Below are 20,066 nucleotides of genomic sequence, written 5' to 3'. Positions count from 1 at the left end.
AACCCATCCTATGTGAATCTGATTCTCTGTAAAGCTTATTCTTCTGTCTGCCCTGCAGTCACAGTGGCTGCTCATCATCTATGTGCAAAAATATCCATGAAGTGGTATGTGCAATACATCTGATTTGAAGCTAGCATGGAGTCCTTGTCCTGTGCCGCCTTTATGGACATCTATTTAGATTTTATTTCTACATTTCTTGCCATGCATCTGGAGTATAAATATTTTGAGTGTAGTTATCTGAATATGCCCTTTCATTTGTTATTTCATAGGGAATTGGGGCTTACTCAAATACTCAATCCATAGTTTTCACCTTCTTTGCAGAAAGCTTAAGACAGTTTCTATGAAATCAGATGGCTTAGATTTAAGAAAACCGTGAGTTTATAAATATCACCCGCTGCATGCTTCCTATTCATTTTATCGGGGAGATGATTAGCTACTGCCACTAGCTAGCAGCTTCCCATTGACCCTGTAACTGTTCTTCAGATTCTGCATGGAGCTCTTGCTTTTGGTTTAAATCAGAATGCTATTGATCTGCAAGTTCTTATTGATCTTCTGTAAGATAGCTTGATCTCTATGCCACCAGCACCGTTTCTGTTGAAAGGAGGAATTCTTCTGTCTGCCTTTGCAGTTGAACTTCCTGTCTGAATAGAGGGCAGAGTTGCTACGGTAGCCATGTGAGCTGCTCGTTAGCATTTCCTGTTAAACTTAGAACCAAATGTAGGTGTTCCACTAGACATCTGGTAAACGTGCACAAGCACAAGACATTTTAACACCTGCTTATAATTCCCTCTTTTGTACTTAACAACGCTGTACCTGCTAGTGTTGAAATCCGGTTGTATGGCTGTGTCACAGGAGAGCAGAGTTTAAGGGGAATTGAAGCTTGGCTGAATAAAGCAGATGTACGCTTTCAGTTAGAGTAGGGTGTGAATTCTAACCACTTCACTCCTGTGTGTATGTTCTAGGATGAGAATGCTTTATTTTGAATTACTGACTGGAGATACTATTCAAGGCACCTTTGTAATGCACCACTGCATCAAACATTTAACACTGCTTCCAAAAACAAAAAACAACCTCAAAGCAACACCAGGTTGATACAGGAGGCTTTGGGATATTTTTTATGACAGCAGTGAATTAATGCATGCCTGCTTTGACAGTCAATAAGAAAAAATGGGCTATCTGCAAACTTGAGCAATAATGTGAGAATAGGATTTGGAAGTAAGGAATTTATGGCTCATGTCTTCTATAAAATCTAACCCTCAGTCATACTGTTGGCTGTTTAGCACTACTGAAGTAGAGTTGGTGTCAGATTTTGGAGGATACAACAGCCTTATGCTGCTGCAGATAACAACTAAATATGCTCTGAAGCTTTAATCTGAAGGGAAAGGTTTGAGAGACTGTCTCTTTTCCTGTACTAAACAAAACTTTCGTCTTGGATAGTGGCCACATGTACTGTATTAAATTTGGATCCATGCAGATGTTTACATGTGGAATGGAAGTGCTCGTGCAGATCTTAGTGAATGCTTATCCACTATTCTTATTTTAGAGGCATACCTATACAAACGTTAGGGCTTGTGAGATTTTTCTTTCTCCCACTTCTAGTGATGTTCTGAGATGGTTTCCCTTTCTAATACCTGTATTTTCCAGACACGCCTGAGGATTCTTAGAATGCCAGAGGCCCTGTGCCACTTGTTAGGAGGCACAGTTTGCTGCTCCAGAAACCATGTCTCATTCCTTCTCTGTGACCGGGCTTTGCTTGCCCTTGCACAACTGCGGAGTTCAGTCTGACTGGATCCATCAGGCTGCGTTCATACGGCTGGGTAGGTAGTGATTGTGGGTAGATGAATATCACTGAGATGCAGCTGACCAGCAGACCAAAACCACATAGCCAAGCTAGAACTTCCTTTCTACATTCACGTAATCAGTTCCTCATGTTACTACATCCTGCTTTTTTCTCTTACTTTTTTTTAGCCTACGCTGTTTTGTGAAAGTCATTGCAGAAAGCATGATCTAACATCTCTGTAAGAACTTCCATCTATTTGAACCAATACAGAATCCTCCAAGGAAGCATTTCGGCACGTGGCAGAAAGAGGTTTTTTTTCTCCTCTGTGGAGTAAATGAAAATTTACAAATTGGGGCTGCTTCTGAATCACCAGGGAATAATCCAGATACAAGTTATTTTTATTTGTATAAGATGACAAATGGGGATGATCTTAGGTCTGTTGGCTAGGAGGGAAAATCACACCTGTGTGCCACTAGGAAATGGATGTTATTTCCTAATAACAAGAGGACTGTATTTGTCAGGTGGTCTGCGAGGGGAGGGAGCCTCAGTGTTTTTGGTGGTGCCATGTCCGTTGAAGCCTCTGAAGGATCAAAATCCATTCAAAAAGGGAGTGATGTTGATGTAGCCCGTCTCGTATATACATGCATAACCTTAAATGTGAGATTTCTTTTGTTTTAAGAGGAAAAAAAAAGTGTATTTTTCAGAATTTTACTGAAATATACACTTACATTTTTAAACCTCAGGCACTTTTTTTTTTTTTTTTTTTTGCATGGTGCATAGAGGGAAAGAAGCTGCTTATGTTCAGCAGAATTCTCTCACCTCCTGAAGCCCATTCCATCCTTACTCACTAAATTTAGAGGAAATGGAGCATGCGATACATTATTGTAAAAATCACATATAAACCACTGACACTACAGGCAAAATAATAGTCCACAAAACTGGATGGGAATAGTTGGAGATGTAAAAATGTAAAACAACACAAGGATTTTTTTTTCATTTTGTAATTCTCTAAACCTAGTGCTCCAAAAAGATTGATTCCTTCAACTGTAGTAATCTGCAGAACAATTACCAGAGAATGTAAGCATCCCCCAAGTTCATTGCCAACAAAAGGTAGATTTTAGGGGCACTAACAAATGAATGGGAGATTAAAGATCCACTAGACCACCTACAGGAGGGCAAATCATTTTTGTCCAGATGATTCTGCTATTGAATATTTTCCTAGCCGTGTGATTAGATCAATTCGTTACTTCTTGAAGAAGTTACTTGTAAGTAAAGGCAAAATAGTCTTTGGTAAGCATCAGTGCAATTCAGAAACTTGGAAAATAACATCCCTGCTTCCTAAGCTGGCTTTAGTTAAACTGATGCAATGTTGTTGTTGGGGTTGCCCAATTTATTGTGTATGTAAGAATGAAATACCATCCCATGTTTTTTTTGACCCTGTAAAAAAGATGTGTTCAAGTGTGAGATTCAAGTGGTGCTGGGGACACAGAGGATTCTTTCTCAACACTGGCTGAACCCTGCTGTTGTGCGATGACTTTCCATGGGTACAGAACCACCGAAGCGTGCCTTCCTAGTCGGAGTGCTCTCTGCCTGTGGTCCTGGCCCCAACGTGCACCTAGGACTGCTTTTGTGACTGTGACTCTGCCACCACTACCATGTTCCTCATCTGTTTGTGGCAATGACTGTTATTCTAGAGTTGGTTTCCACATTCTGGAAATGATAACTGTGTAAGCTACCAAGGTGTTTTGACTGCAAGAAGCTGCAGTTCAGAGCTTTGGTTCTGACAATGTACAAAAGCTGAAGGCTTCAAGTATGCGTGTGATCTTCCTGTTAATGGAAATATTTCTTACAGTGGACATCATGACAGGCAGGTCCCACATTGTATCCTACTTTCTGTATACTTATGAAGCCTTATTTGTACTTCCTGGGGAAAAGGGAAAGGCAGAAAGCCATCAGAGCATGAAACAGCTTCATGAAGTGATAACTCCGTCTTCCCACATTTAACTTATTTCAGTGCTGTTTGGAATAATGAAAGAGCTGATCTGTGCGCTGGAAGTAAAATTAGTGATTCAGAAGTGCTTGCTTAAGAAGTTCCTGCTGAAACTGTTGCCATCTTGGAGTAATCATAAGGATTTAGATAACTGAAAGTGATGGCTCTTGTCCATGGAGGCTCTGTCCCTGGGAATCAAGCTACTGAGTAGTGATGGCAGATACTAGCAAGTAGATACACTATCAGTGTGGGACAAGGTACCTTGTACCAAGATGAATGTTAGTTTTTACCTGTTCCTTCTCATCAGAGTAATGAGAAATGGTCCTCTAATTTAAAATTATTTATGTAGTCTTTAAAAACATGAATAAAGTATTCAACTTGGTCAAAAGCAGTTCAAATCACTGGTAAACTTTCCAGTGCTTTAATTAAACTTTGCCCCTTGCTCCAAGGGTGGAATGAAACAAGTTTTGAAATAATGAAGCCAAAGAAAAAGGGAGGCTTCTGTTTCTCCAGTGAAGGTGGCTGTGCTGGGATGTGCTGTGGAATATTGCTGAATGGCAATTGAGTGAATCACAATCAGCATGAGCCAGCTCAGACTCGCTACTGAAAAACCTCCTCCTGGCAACCAGAAATGCTTCCCACAAAAATGGATTCTTGTGAGAAGGGTCATTCATCTGCTCCTGCTGGGGGCCAGTCGGAAGTCAGAAAGTGGCAAAAGAATGTATGAAATACCAGCTCTTAGGAGTTCTTACAAAGATGTGTATGGACAGAGTGAAGCAGGCATGTTTTAATTTTGATTTAATAATACGATTTATGGAGATGGGGTCAAGCAGAGGAGCTAGATGTGTAAGGCATTAAAATACGGTATAGTACATTTTTGTAGAAAATCAGATATTTTAAAGGTCTTTTTCCACTTTTTTTAAATACTCACAACTTCCCTCCCCCCCTTTTTTTAATTGTGCTCAGTAGGTTTGAGATGAGGTTAGCCTCCACAGCGTCCCAATTATTTTGCTGCTGCAAAAAGCAGTACCTGAGAATCCAAGGACAAAGAAGCCGTGCAGAAAAAACTAGATGAAAAGAAATACCTGCACATCTACCCACTGTATGCTTAGAAATAATGGCCTGATGAATAAAAAAGATAAAATAAGCCTGGGGATGGCACAGCTTCAAGGAAAGAAGGTTTCTAAAACTTCTTAGTTATCTGCATCTGAAAACTGTTTCTCCTCTTAGCTACTTGAAGCTGGAGTAACTTGAGTGAAGGCTTTCGAGTTATGCCAGGTCTAACCGGTGTAAATTGGAACAGCGTGAGACCCTTGGTGATTTATCTTGTGATGGCTGAGACAAATCTTATCTGAAGATTCCTGGTTCTGTAGGGGATGAAACGTTCATTTTCCTGTCATCACTCAAGGCAATAGATAGTTTTATCTAATTCTATAATCTGTCTGAACAGAGCAGTTTTGAGGCTATAAACATGACTTAAGGATGTGCTTTCTTGTATTTCCAAAGCAGTCATCAAGGTCTTTTCCTCCGGCAGGCATCTTTTCTGTAGGCATGTTTTTGATCTTGTTTTATGACTGATGGGTTTTGTAGCAATTTTTAGTGGGTTGTTATTTTAAGATCAATAAAACTGAAATACTAAAAGCAGAAAGCAGACTTCCAGACCCCCTGCATCCAGCCCACCCCCTCTTCCCACCACGCATGCCCCAGCCTACCTTTTGGGCCTGCCCTCGTATCGAGCCCCACCAGAACGTGGGTTGTGCTGAGTGGCTCTGAGCAAGGTCCTACTTCATTCAGCAGGTGACAAACTGGAGCTGCTCTGTCCTTTGCGTGTTGCTTAACCTCTGTCTGCTGACATTACATACAGGTGGTGAGCAGCCAAACGTGAATATACCTCTCTGCCTTGCTTTAAATGAAGCAGGTCATCCAGTAGCCCCAAAGCCAAAGGTCTGGGGTACACTTGCATTGGATAAAGCTGCTTGATGAGCAAAGAATGAGGGAGGTGTGAGACCCGCATGGAGTTAAGCCATGGGAGATGTTGGGGAGCCACCACACATCTGCAGATGGGTCTGGGAGGAGGCTGCAAGCTGGAGATCTGTTTTTTAATGTCCTTTCTTGAAAGAAAGGATTGGAAGGGATGTTGCTGTATTGTTTCTAGTTAATAGGCTAGGGAACTTGAGACAAATTCAGCTGTACAGCAGTGTTGGAGGTTTCAAACTCAACAAAAATAAGGCTTGGAGTTGGAAAAGTGTGGAAACCGGTACTCAGCTCTTGAGGAACACAGCTGGTGGATGAGAAGCTTGACACAAGCCAGCAACGTGTGCTTGTGGCCCAGAAAGCCACCCGTACCCTGGGCTGCACCAACAGCAGTGCGGCCAGCAGGGTGAGGGAGGGGATTGTCCCCCTCTGCTCTGCTCTCGTGGGGCCCCAGCTGTGGTGCTGTGTTCAGCTCTGGGGCCCCCGGTGTAAGACGTGTTGGAGTGGGTCCAGAGGAGGCTGAGAGGACAGTCAGAGGGCTGGAGCACCTCTCCTATGGAGTCAGGCTGAGGGACTTAGGGTTGTTCAGCCTGGGGAAGAGAAGGCTCTGGGGAGACCTTACAGTGGCCTTCCAGTGCCTAAAGGGGGCCCCAGGAAAGCTGGGGAGGGACTCCGTCAGGGATTGCAGTGATAGGACAAGGCATAATGGTGTTAAACAGAAAAAGGTAGATTTAGATAAGATACAAAGAAGAAATTATTCACTTGGAGGACGGTGAGGCCCTGGCCCGGGCCACCCAGAGCAGCTGTGGGTGCCCCATCCCTGGCAGTGCCCAAGGCCAGGTTGGAGGGAGCTTTGCGCAGCCTGGGCTGGTGGGGGGGGTCCCTGCCCATGGCAGGGGGCTGGAGCCAGGGGGTCTTTGAGGTCCCTTCCAACCCAAGCCATTCAGTGATTCCATGTCCCAGTGGTTTTATTTGTGCACCAGAACAGCCACTTTAAAGCAGTTGTTGATCCTTACCCACTAAATGCTATGTTGCATTTTCACGTCTCGTTTACTGCTGTCCAGTGACATGCTAACATGAGTGGAAAGGGTGCTTTACCTGACCGTCTCCTCTGTGTGGAGGGTAGCATCTCTCCTCTTCACAACACATTGTAGACATTCGGCTGTGTTTTGCCTTTGCTCTTGTGAAAGTGTTTCCAGTTGTACAGTTTTTGTGCAGCCCTTCAGAGCTGGCAACACAGATCTGAGCTTTCTGGCTGGGCTGAACGTCCTACACGTGTGCACGATGCTCCGCCGAGTGTGTGTAGCAGCCGCGTCATTTTGAGGTGCTTGGGGCCTTCCAACTTACTGAGAGCACCATTCTGTGCAGTACAGCATGTGTAAGGAATAATGTAAATACTGAATCTATTTTTTTTTTTCCTGGCAACTGTATTTTTTGATGCCTAAGGACAATTTATTCTCCTATTCTTTCCTTCTGCAACCTTTCATGGTGTTTGACTGGCTGTACGGGTCAGATTCAGCCCCAGATTCACGTGCTTTAATGATAAGCACACACATAGGTTCTTTGTTGGTTTGGGACCAAAGAATTCAATATTCTGTAGATCAGCCCATTTTTTTTTTTTTTTTATTTTTTTTTATTTTTACAAGTTTCAGTGGACTGCCAGGAAATGAGCCTGAGGGCTTTTGGGCAAAGTAGTGCAAGTCTATTTGCATGTTAACCTTTGGATTTCTCAGATTCACATGTGTGACAATTTGTTTGAATAAAGATTTGGATATAAAAATGGAATTAAACCTTTATGATAACCTTTAGAGTAATTTGCACATGTTCTCATTTTGGCTTGCTATTTGAAACCTATGCAGTTACTGATCCATAATGTGGGTAATGAAATTTTATCTCAAACTGTTTTGATATTTGTGTTGGGCTGTTAGCGTGAAGAGGCTCTTTTCTTGTCCCTATTTGGATGCTATTTGTGTTTTGTTTTCTGCATGACTTATAAGCATAAAGAGCTATGGATGAGTGTGTTCTTTTAGTTTCAATTTCAGATCCTATTTAGATCCCATCTTTGGATTTATCCCCCAATGGTGCTCCTTCCAAGGGAGTGAGAATCTTGAGTTTTTAGGTATTAAAGAGCTTTATTCACTTTATTCTTTAATTATTATTATTTTTTTAAATGAATCTTTTAAACAAGCAGATCATATGTGTAACAAGAAGTCCTGAATGTTTTTCATTCTACTTAGGTCTTTACAGAACAAAACTAAATCTGCTACTTGAAGTGGCATGCTTTTTTGGTATATATTTATGTCATGATCATCACCAATGATATTGAAGACCTTGTGATGTTGATTGGTTAAACTGAATTAATTAAAGCACTGGTCTGTAAGTGATGTTTTACAAGTGGCAGTTGAAGAGAAGCAGTGTGAATATCCTTTGCAGTAAAAAACCATATAATAGCTTCAGCTGTGGCTTTTGACCTAGACCTAAATCAGGTTGGCCTGATTTAATGCTTGTATTTTAACCTTGTACTACAGAACAAGTCCCAGAATTTATTTAAAAAGCATCCTCTGTTAAGACAGTTTTCACCAAACAATGTATGAAAACCTTGTAACAAACCAAAACTACTGACAGGCAATAATGTGGGAAAGTGGTTACTAACAGAGGTGATGGTAGTCTTTTGTTCAGGAAGAACAACAAAAGTGGGAGAATCACTTCTGTTGTGCTTTGAAGATGTAAGTAATAATTATGGTGTGCACTAGCAAAACCCCATATAACCTGCAGGCCAAAAAGAATGTGTGTTGTGGCTTCACCGTATTTATGGAGGCAGTTTTCAGTATGCAGTGTCTTTAAGGTCTGAGCTGTATAGCTGGGAAAACACACGGCGATGTGGTAACGGGGATGCTGTTGCTTGTAAGTAAGACTAGAGTTAATCAGAAGTGTGTGCATGTATCTTTGGCTGTTGCCACGAAAAATAAAAAAATAAGAGATACCACCACCATCCCCTTTATGGAAAATGAAATCTTTTTCAATCAGTATTCTTGAAGTGTTGCGGTCATTTCCAAAAGAGCCCATTCAGAATATCACAGGGGCCCTGGGAGTTCCCCTCTGGCCCTGTGGGGGGTTAGAGTGTTCCTATTTACAATTCATGGCCTTGATTCAAATCAGAGCTAGACTGCATCTGAACTCTGTGAATGTTCTTCAACATCTCTGAATAACTGAACCTATTTTCCCCCAAAACAGCAACAGCATGCTTTGTGGCTGTAGTTATAACCACAAGTTTTTGTTGAAAGTTACCTATTGATATGGTTAGAATTTCACATTAACGCAGCTGAAATTTCCATATAGGTCAACTCTGGCAGCACTCGAGGGGCTTGGTTTCTTGCTCCCCCAAACTCAAAGTGCTGTTGTGTAGGTTATCATGACGAGCTTTCAATGGCTTGCTGCTAAGGAAACAATACCCCAAACCATCCCAAAATATCTACATACAGCCACATTTGGGGAGTCTACATGCACATGTCAAATCTTTCAAACTAACCTTGGATAGTTTCTCATTTTAGGCAGTAGAATTTCCTGATGAAAAATAATGGTGAATACTTTCACAGTCATGTTATTTATTAAATCCATATAAGATGTGTCTGCCTACAGAATAAATTAATTTCAGCTCTACAGCATAACAATGAACTATTCTTTAATAAGGGGGGGGAGGAAGGAAAATGAGACTTTAATAAAGGAAACCAGATGCTGGCTTCATATATTTCTGGAGAAAGAAAACCCATGTAATTTCAATGCTTTTCATTGAGTCCCCTTGGTGAAATTATATCAAGTGTTTTGATCCAATGCAATTCTTAACGTAGTAACATCTTTTGTCTGGAGAGGCTCCTCACTCTTTCCAGACCAATAAACCTTACTGAGGCTGCTGCACTAGGTTGGTTTTAGTGTTTCTGTCAGTAAGGTAAGTCCTGATGCCTATTGATTTCTTTGTGTTTATTTCTAATACGTTCTGAGAAATTCTGCTCATTCTGTATGTCTTCTAATAAAAATTAAAAAAAAATAAATCTTTATTTTCAGAAATATTGAAGTGTATTTTTAAATAAAACTATTTGACTTAGGTTCTGGTGAAATGGGAAACAAGTCAAGCGATTGGAAAATTACTGTAATATTAGTAAGTTACAGAGCTTTAAACACATGTGAAAAGCATGCTTCGATTTAAGCCTATCAGCAGAGACCTTGTATGGGACTTCTGAGGGCTCTGATCCTGAAAACACACAGTACTGTTGAAGGCAAAGATAAGAACATGCAGGTACAACCTCAGGAACAGGATTTTTGCAGCTTGTCTGATACTATTGTCTACTCGATTCCCATTCTTCAACCCTGAGTAAAAACCTGTTTCCTCTAAAAGTTACTGGTTGGCAGGGCAGCGTGTCAGATTTTGCACAGCTTTTATAAAGATCAACTTGAAATAAAGGAGTCTTAAAGTGAGAAAAGGGAAAACTGAGAGAGGAATCTACTCAGAAGAGCTCAGTGGATGGATTTATAGAGCTCTGCTTCTTCCAGGTTTTCCATTTGCCATGTTAATGGCATGCATCATTGTTTTAGGTCTTCCAGGTCAAATTCCTTACTGGTGAAAAATCTAGCTTTAGAGCAGCAGAGAAGTTTTGCCTGTCTGTATTCAATTGCTCATGTGAAGGCTTGGGAATGCCAGGAGTGCATTAGAATGGCACGGAGGACCACAGAGTTGCTTGCAAGTGGCCAGTCACAGTAGTGTGGTGGGTGAATAGCTTCTGGAGCAGAGGAAGGCTTGCCTGACACTGAGAAGCTGCTAGAAGAAAGCAGGAAGAAATCCAGTGCGTCCCTAGTGATAAAATAGGTGAAATCATATTTCTGAAGGCAAATAGTGAGCAGTAGTGGGATCTTTTAAATGCAGTAAAAAAAAAAAAAAAAAAAAAAAAAGTTGTTGGGCAAAGAGGGACTTGAACTCTATGAGAATTGAGGGTTTGTATTTTTTAAAAGACAGGAAAGGAGGTTTCTGTTGCAGATGGGGAGGATTGTGGAAAAAAAAAAAAGCTGGAAAGACTTAATATGTGTGTTAATGATGTCCCTGAAGAGGAAGTCGGCAGTAATCCCATTCTCCTCATTCACAAACTTCAGAGTCAGAGCTTCCTGGCAAGGAGGCTAAGAATTTGGAAGGAAGACGCTGACTTGTGAAGTACAGAGTTTTGATGGGAGTCTAAAGGATTTAGGCTCTTCTCTTCTGCTACGAGCAGGTTGGTACTCATAGCTTGAGTAACACTCCATCTGGATTTCAAGTGAGATAATTGAAGGTAGCTATTAAAAGATCAGTTCAAAGTGTGCAGAGAGGATATTGTCAGAAGCTTGTCTGTGACTAACAATGGAGTGCTGCCCAGAGATAACAGAAAAACTAATTCATCAGGCCTAAGGAGTTCTGAACAATCAGCCCTCATGCCCCAAACCAGGATTCTCTAATGAGTCTTTGTCAGTGGAAAATTTCTGCATCACTTTGATTCATCTACTGATCATATCAGTGTTAAACTGTAGTAGTTAAACAGTTAAACTGTAGTAGCTAAACAGTCCAGAGATTGAATAGTTAGTGCTTTTGCAAGGCTTTTGTTTTCTGCAGCAAATGTTTAGAGAGCTCAAGGTGTTTGATGGTTTGGATGAAGTTTGCAGTAGTTATCTGAATTTATTTCATCAAGCCAAATGACTGGTAGACTAGAACAACTGGCTTCTTTAAGAAGCAAAATCTTCTTAAAATGGACAAAATCATCTGTTTTCCTGACTTGTTAATCTGCGGGTTTGTTAGACAGCCAGTCTTCAGATACTTTGACAGTAGAAAAAGCAGCTTGTCATAATGGTCCGTTAATGTTAAAGAGCAAGAACTGATGCAGTCAAAGCATGTGTCTTTGGTAGACCTCTTTCTGCTTTGTCCCTCTTGAATCTGATATTCCCTATTTCCAAGCCCTTTTTTAATTTAGTAAGGCTTATTCAAAAAAAATGAATGTATTATCTGTATTTGAAAAGTAAGGTTAAGCAAACTTTGTCTGTCCTCCTCTCTGACTATTCAGAAGCATAAAAACTGCAAGTGATAAGGAGCAGCATTTCTGAACCAACATCCCTTGAGTGGACAAAGCTGTCACTTTATCGTCATGATTTGGCTGTATCCTGTGGAGATGATGGCACCAGATTCTCATCTTTCCGATTCCTTGCCCATGTTTTTAACGTGGGCCATTCTTTTCCCAGTGCTGCTATAACATATTGGCTATTGACTGCCTCTTAGGAAGTTGTCAACATACGTCCTTGATCTTGCTTTTTAGCTTTCATTTTTAGCGTGCTCAGTGGCTGCTACACAGAAAAAGTAAATCAGGTACTCTTATTGATCTGATGTCATGACTCCTAAAATAAGGAGCCATTCAGATTGGAAAGCAGTGATTTTTAAATTTCTTTTGAGTTAAATTTATCTTGCAGCAATAAATGCCACAAACTATCAGTAAGGCCAAACGTTTATTATGATTCACGAAGTGATTAATTGTGTTCTGTATATCTGACAACATAATTTATAAAGACAATACTTTTTTTTAAAGAGTTCATTTTTTTCTCTCTCTCTCTCTATATATATTTCTAATAAAGAAAGATATGCAGTGGTTCTAAATGGACCAGCATTCTGCCTCTTGCACATGCAGATGCTAAAGCGAAGTGTCACCTTTCTTCGCACCTAGGGCAATGTGTCTGGACTCTGTAAGGACAAGAACTTCTTCAGCAGTCTTTTTTTTTTGGTAAGCGTTGAACATTTCAGATGAGTGAGCGGGACTTTTGGCCTTAGAGAATTATGGGCTAGCAAATAGGTTTTAAAAGATTCTTGAAGGCATTGATGAAAGTAACTTCTGGTTCTTGCCTTAGCACATGAAGGCAGGGTTCATGCTGTGGGCAAGAGTGTCGGAGTTTAACTAGAGATCATTGCCTATTGTACGCATTTGGAAAGCTGTTGTTTTAAAGAGTGCTGGCTTTTACAAAGTCCCATCTGCTGCTGGTTAAGTACAGACGTTTTACAGGGAAGCATTTATCCTGTGTGGTAATTCTGGTAAACTTAAAAAAATAATAAATAGTTTTAAAAATTATTTATATAAATATATATATATTTGTTTATATATATTAAACAAAAAAAAAGGAAAAAATAAAAATTGCTGTAGACAGATACAGAAGATGACCCCCTCACTAATGGAGTTCATGTGGTGTACTCTGGCTAGTTCACTCATACAGAGCCTGCTCTTCCTGCCTTTGAAAGTGTGCTTTCATGTTAGTCAGGAATTTCAGACCCAAAGGATAAATGTAAGATAGGAGATTGGCTTAGTAATCTTGTAGTTGGGACTCCTGTTATTGCTCACAGAGCTGCAATTTGAGAGTGCCTTTGTGTCACAATGCAGGTATCTGTACTTGCAACTAAGCTGGAAAAAAGACAGAAGTTTGCATTTTCACTTGTCCGTAGGGCAAAGCTTCAAATAATACATCCAATGCAAGACCAGTCCTAGTGAAGAGAGCTGACAGCACACTAAGTTCTGAGATGCAAGTGTGTATCGTAACAAGAGCAATTCCAAGGATGTTGTCACATACTGAGTCCGGTTTTATTTTCATAATGGTATAAGAGAGTTGCAAATAATATTGATAAGTAGTGTTTTCACCTAACTTCTTGCACAGAATAAATTAACATTTTTAATACTCAGTTTTATCAGTGTGCATTTATTCCAGAACCGTATTTTAATGGGTAATGAAACTGAAACAGTCTTGTTTTAATTTATGGGAGAGACTGTGACTGTCTCAAATACTAGGGATATGTATTAGCGGCCAGAAGTCTATTCCTGTTGTATGTTCTGACCTCTATGGCTGTAACTGAATTCTTTCTACAGAAGTTAGAGTGCTACTGCTGTAATTGTATTAAAAGCAGATCTACATAGAGTGTTCTGAGTCTTGGTAAAGAGAACAGCTTTTTCCTGTAGTACTGTAGGGTTTATTAGTGATTTTTCCCCTTTGCTAGGCTTTCCAAACTGCCCAGCCCCAGTTCGGTAATTGTAGAATTGTAACGAGCACTGTTGGTTCTTCAAATTAATCTCATTCTCACATCAGTTGTAATCCAGGTGTAGCAGAATGTATAAAAGCATCCTCTGAAGACCCAGAAAGTGTAAAGTGCAAATAGATGCTCTCTCTCATCCTGAAAATGAGCAAACCACTAGAGCTAAAACATGAAGGAATGAGTCTTGTGTGAGATCCAAAGATCAGAGGTCAGGTAATGAAATTGTGTTTATTTGTACTCCGAAGTAAGTGCAGTTTTAACCATGCCCTAGCCATGCAAACAAATGTGAACAATTTAGCGTTACTAATCCCAGTGGATTGAGCGTCACGCGCTTCAGGACTTTGTGTGTGCTTGTGGCACTTGGACCTTCAGGTAGCCATCAGAAGTTTTATCTTCTCTGGGGAAGCCTGACCTTGTCACTCCTGTTCAGGAATTTTGAAGCTGATATATCTGATAAAATGTTCTCGACGTTAACTTTTAATCTAAGAGCAGCCTAGGATGCCCTTGATACCTGTGACCAAAGACAGAACAAACCATTTTTATTTTTATTTTTAATATAATATAGTTGGGAGAAGGGTGGCTTTTGTGTTACCCTATTAAGTCAGAATCTGTTCTACTGCTGAGTGATATATGAAATATGCATGCTTTTTGATAAATTTGTCAAAGCAATCTAGTCTGTTTCATCTCAAATGTGAATTGGAGACAAATGGGTGAAGCCAAAACTTAAATGTTTAATTGATTAAAGTCATTCCAGCTGTACTAAATCAGCTTTAATTTATTCAGTATAATGCAGTTCTTTGAGAATTTGCGATGGTATTAACATATTGATACAGTATTCTCAAAGAGAGCAGGAGGTGTCTGCCTAGCATTTTAGGAAACAGAAGTTAGCACCACCCTGGAAATGGGAGGCAATAGCATGGAGACTTCTCTGTATGTTTTTGTGAAATATCCCCAAAGGTGATTTTTGTGATGTCTTCATTAATTACTAATAAGCATTCCAAATGATTTACAGAGTTTTAGTCTTTTTCATGTGCAGAAAGTAGAGATTTCAAAATGTTGATTTTTCTGCCGTTATAGTAATTTATGTACTGATGTTGCCCACCCTGGCTGTGCGATTACGCATGCTCTGCATGTAGATTTTCTGACCTCTGCTGAGCTCCTTTAAGGAAGGGGAACAAATCTTTTGGAGTCAGCTGTATTTGCAAAGGTAATGCAAAGAATGAAATAGTACGAGGGTTAAAGAAATTACAGTGAAATATGAATTGAATGATCAGCAGCCGTTCTTTTTGTAAGAGTAATACTGAGCAAGTTCTTTGAAATAATCAGCAATTGGCTGATGTTTAAAACCTACTTATTTTGTGAGAAATAGGAAATATTGGTGTCTCTTGATACCGTTAGGTTAATGAAGGAAACATTAAAATAGCACCACATTTCTTCATGGTTTTCATACGTATTCCCATGTATCCCAGCTTTGTGGTGCAAGTACTCTTTGTTGGAAATATGAGAGCCACGGATCTGCTTTGTTTAGGAGAACAGGCTGCAAAAAAGCTGGGCTAGTTCAGTTGAAGATTGGTTGAAGGTGAGTAATTGGGAGTCAGTACTTAAATTGAATCGGAACTGTATTTTAAACAAACGCATACCTGCGTTCAGCACTGTTGAGGGTGATGTAAGTGCAGACCTAAACCAGAGAAGACAGATTTGTTCTGCATCCATGTAGAGAGGATACAGTTCTTGGTTTATTATTATTAGTAAGATATCTGTCAATATATATATTTTTAAATGTCTTGGTGTATTTCTATTACTGGCTGTTTAGTTATGTGACAGAGTAGAGGAATAAATGTACACAAAAGGATGCACACAGCAGTTGCAGAAACAATCACTTCAGTGTGCTTAGCAATATGAGACATGAGGTCAGTAGTACCTTTTAAAAATATTAAGCTGCGATCTTTGTTTTGCTCGTTCAAATATGGACCAGATAAACAGCAATCTAAGTGTGTGGCCATGTTATGATGACTTGGCAGGCCTTGTGAAATGGCAGTGATTGGGTACACTTCCCTTTAGGAAAATGTCTACACCTTTGAAATGATAACCATGACTGAGCTTTGCTGTAATGCTTTACAAAAAACAGAGAAACAGAAAACCCTGCTTTAAATCAGTAGAGCCTCAGGGTTTAGCTCAGTGTATCTGCCAGGATGGAGATCATGATTATAATTGAACATGATGTGTTAAGCCAGGGTCTTGCAGTCTTATCCACTGCAAAGGGCAGAAGGGAATATTGGTGGTGGAAAATGTGTGAGGATCTATATGGCAGGTAAGGCATCAGCAAGGTGCCGTTCCCTTCATCTGTAGCTGCAATTAACACATGCAGCAGAATATATTATGTTTGTGACAAGCAGCAAGGTCATGTCAATAGGAGACGGGCATTTCCCTTGTGGAAGTGGGGTGTGAATGCTGGTGAGAAACCAGGGTATTGTGGTCAAGAAAAAAAAGGGGCGACTATATGTTTGTGTCAGTGCAGAGATCGAAACAGAAGTATGGAAAGCTTGAACTGTAGACTGCCTGCAGCTGTACAGCAACAACATCTGTCCTTTGTCCTTCATTCATGCTGGTCATTGTCACACAGTCTGCTCTCATCTCTAGTGTGTTTGTGCAGCAGTTGTTTTTTGTTTGTTTGTTTTCTCTCCCCTTTAAATTAACTGGCTTAAAATTTTAAAGAGATTGTCATGGGAAATCCTTGGGAAATTAAAAGAAGTATGAAGACAACATTTTCAATGGGGCCAAAGAATTGATTCAGGCAGGGAGTTAGAGCAATTGCTTTCCCTAAAAATATCATCTTCTCTGAATACTAGGGGTTTGTCAGCTATAAGCTCTGAGTATGATTAAAGTAGGTACTATTGAAAATAATTCTAATGTCTGTGATACAAGGGTAGCTTTAGAGGAAGCACATCTATAGAAAGGCTTGAATTTAAACTGTTGGAATTCATATCAGAATTCATATTCTGATAAAAAAAAAAAAAAAATGAAGCCAGAACATTGTATTTTCTGTAGTAGTTTTTGTATTCTTAGGGAGAAAAGAAGCTGCGATATGTAAGGAAGTTGGGTATGCCTTAGCTTTGTAAAAACATACCACTCGTGCTTTCCATTTTGGCCTGGCTTAGGTTTCATAAAGTAGATAAAAAGTGCAGGTCTTAATAACCTTATTATATAAAAAGGAATTCAGGAGGCCTCTGATAAATACTTGATGTGAGCTGATCAGTCACGGGGACATCTTCTCAGCTTCTGTTTTGTTGATTTTTCTTTGCATGAGTCAATATTTTGCAAAGCCATGGCCTCAACTCTACTAAGCAGAAGCTGTCTGAAGTGTTGCGTGGTAAACTCACAAAGTTACCCTTAGGAGGAGGAAATAAAATGAGGTCCTTGAGTTGTTCACTAAAAATATCTTTTCCTGTTTTGTAATTACACCTTTAACACTTTCTCATATATCACCATGGTTTCTGAGTTTTGGAACCACACATGACTCCAGGAGCAGTCATAGAACAGATGACACTTCTGCTTTCCAGTTCTGCATCTAAGAATCACATTAACCATCTTTACCTTTTTCTAAGTGAAGGTTTATTTTCAGCTGCTTATCCTCCACCATTTCCAAGTATTTTCTGAAGACACTGCCCTGTGAACATAGCATGAATAATCAGGTTGAGACTTGAGTGCTCTTGAGAGACTTTCTTTTGGTATAAATGATAGAATCACATGACTTTATTTGCTTTTCTTATGCCTACCTGAAAACAATCCATATTTTGTATCTTAAGTTGTTTCATTTCCTTTGCAATAGTGGTGGAGATCCGGTCTGCGGGCTTTCTGTAGTCCAAAAAGAGGATTCCAGGCAAGATAGGCAATACAAAAGCTGCTGTCATTTAGAAGACTGTTACCCATTTCTATCTTTGTCCTTCCCTAATTTGTTGGTCTTCATACACTGAATTTTAAAGGGAATTTCTCTGTAATGGAAACTTGAATCATGATTTTGGAGAGAGCGTAGTGTTTGTTTACCCATGTCTACCTACAGTGTGTGTTGATTAAATTCTGCTTTGTGGAGATACCGACTGGAACTTTTGATGGTGATCTGGGTTCAGGATCAAAACAGATGAAGAATAATTAAACCCAAACTGGGCACTGTGTGTGGGTGTGCACGTGCAAGAGTATTTCAGTACTGTATGGCAAAAGATGTTTCTTACAGGGTTGGCAAAGCAGGCAGCTGATTGCTTTCTTCTGTAGTTACCTAAAACCCCATATGTTTTGCAAGTCTAGCCTTAACTTACAGAGTTGACTATAAAGCTGTTTCTGATGCAGAAAAATGCAGGGAAATGTTTTCAAGGAACTTTAATTACCCTAACTTCATTTATTTCCCTGTTATCTTTTTCTTTTTCCACCAGCTTCAGAATCCTAATGATTCTTTGAAGAACTATGTTTCATATAGAGTAACATACTCAGTCAAGGTATCTAAGCAATCCCATATGGCATACATTTTTACTTGGGTTGAAATGTATGCAGCAATTTTGTGTAAAAATTGTATTTCACAAATCAGTCTTGCATGCAAAAATGGCATGGGCTACAAGAAGTAACAGGATATTCTCAGGATCCTGAAACACCAGCATGATCTAGCATGTGTTTAAAATAAAGTGTGTATTTCCATTGTTTTTTAAACGATCATTTGCTTTCTTAATTTTAAAGTATAAGCTTAAAGATTTTGACCCAAGTTCAAGTTAAATTTACAAGAAATATTTGAGTCAATACTGGTATAGTTTACTACTTGGTCTCTTTTTCCCTTAAATCATGCACTGTGAGTTGTACACCCAGCTTAGCTGTGAGAGCTTTAAGTACTTACAGTAGCTGAAAGGAGATAGTTGTATACATATGGGTTTGATAAACTGGCATGAATAAACAAGCATTCATTCCAAAATATCTGGTCTCCATGATATTTTCTGAGTCTCAGACCAAAATATGATTTAAGTTCAAACATTCAAGGGATTCACAGAAAAATAAACATTATTTCCTCTTCCAGATCTTCTCATCATAGTGTTGTTTTCCAACTCTGTGATGTTTTCCAACACAGCAGATGTTTAACAAAATGACCTGAAGCGTTGTTCTTCACCGGTGATACTTTGCAAACAAGGTCCATTTACAGATGTTATCCTAAAGCATTTAATTGAGTACAAATCAGCAAACAAGAGAATGTGTCTAATATCTGGCATTTGCGGTTAAAATTTAGCCTTTCAGAAATACTTCTGTAGGATTATTGCATGCCTTTATTATTGCATGCCTTTATTAGTACATAAGAGAATTTTGGGTACCAGGGGTGCCTGAAAACAGTATATGCTTAATTTTAGGCTTTTGTTTCAATGCTAAGCCAGCAGTATTCACAAAGGAAGTGGTTCTTTGGTTCATATACCCAGGCCATTTGTTCTTGTCACCATGTCACCTCCTCCATTGCTCTTGCACAATAGTGTATGCACTTGTATTGTGAACCTGCAATTAAACTGGCAAAAGAAATAGCTGTTTTTAAGTCATGTCTGCATCTTGATATGGTTTGTTGTGCAGTTTTGCAGTGTCTGTGGTCTTGGACACAGGGAAACAAAGCTGTGAGATGAAGCCCTGGTGTGGATGGATGTACATACAGTGTGCTGTGAGCCCCTTGCTATTCAGCTTCAAGCACAGAAGTGTGACTGATGCACTGAGTGTCCCCTCAGAAGATTAGGATCGAATGGCTGGCATGTCTCGAATTCACACGCCATCATGCTGTGCACTAGCTTCTGTGTACAGATGAAGCCTTGAGCTGCTGATGTAGAATAATTTCAACTTGTTTCTTTAATTAGTTTTCTAACATTGAGTTGAGTTTCATTTGACCTACACGAGTTTTTCTAAGAAGGTTTGCATATATAAAATCTTCATGTCTCTAATAAGTCTAGCCAGGAGCCTCATTAACATTATTGCTATGATCACAAGGCAGATTCTCATGTAAAGCTGACAGCCAACAGCCCATGCTTAATTTGGTGCCCAAATTCCTTCCTGAAATACTCACCATGATCAAGAAGGGCAGGTTATACCGGGATAGCTATTAGGATTTGTGGTCTGTGGTCTTCCCTAAAAAATTCCCTAAATCAGTACAATGATTATCAAAATTTCTCCTACATGTCAAAATTTATCTTAAAAATGCATTTTCATTTTAACTGTGACACAAATCTGAAAATATT

The 20,066-nt window shown here is 39.6% G+C and overlaps 1 protein-coding gene across 8 annotated transcripts in view; it reads left to right on the top strand.

Moving 5' to 3' along the window:
• Positions 1-20,066, top strand: part of LOC311441093 (glypican-5-like) — a 410,588-nt gene that overhangs the window by 84,054 nt on the left and 306,468 nt on the right. Inside the window, exon 1 of one of the 8 annotated variants that reach the window (XM_084528742.1) lies at positions 1,706-1,817. The exons of the other annotated variants lie outside the window; for them this stretch is intronic. Coding sequence (XP_084384868.1) covers positions 1,721-1,817 — 97 coding nt within the window. The 5' untranslated portion in view covers positions 1,706-1,720. Of the gene's footprint in view, positions 1-1,705; positions 1,818-20,066 lie in introns of those variants that run through there. 8 annotated transcript variants of the gene reach the window in all.

This window comes from Aythya ferina (genome assembly GCF_964211825.1).
Source record: "Aythya ferina genome assembly, chromosome: 9".
Taxonomy (NCBI): Eukaryota; Metazoa; Chordata; class Aves; order Anseriformes; family Anatidae; genus Aythya; species Aythya ferina.
This window is presented reverse-complemented; position numbering and strand designations above follow the sequence as displayed.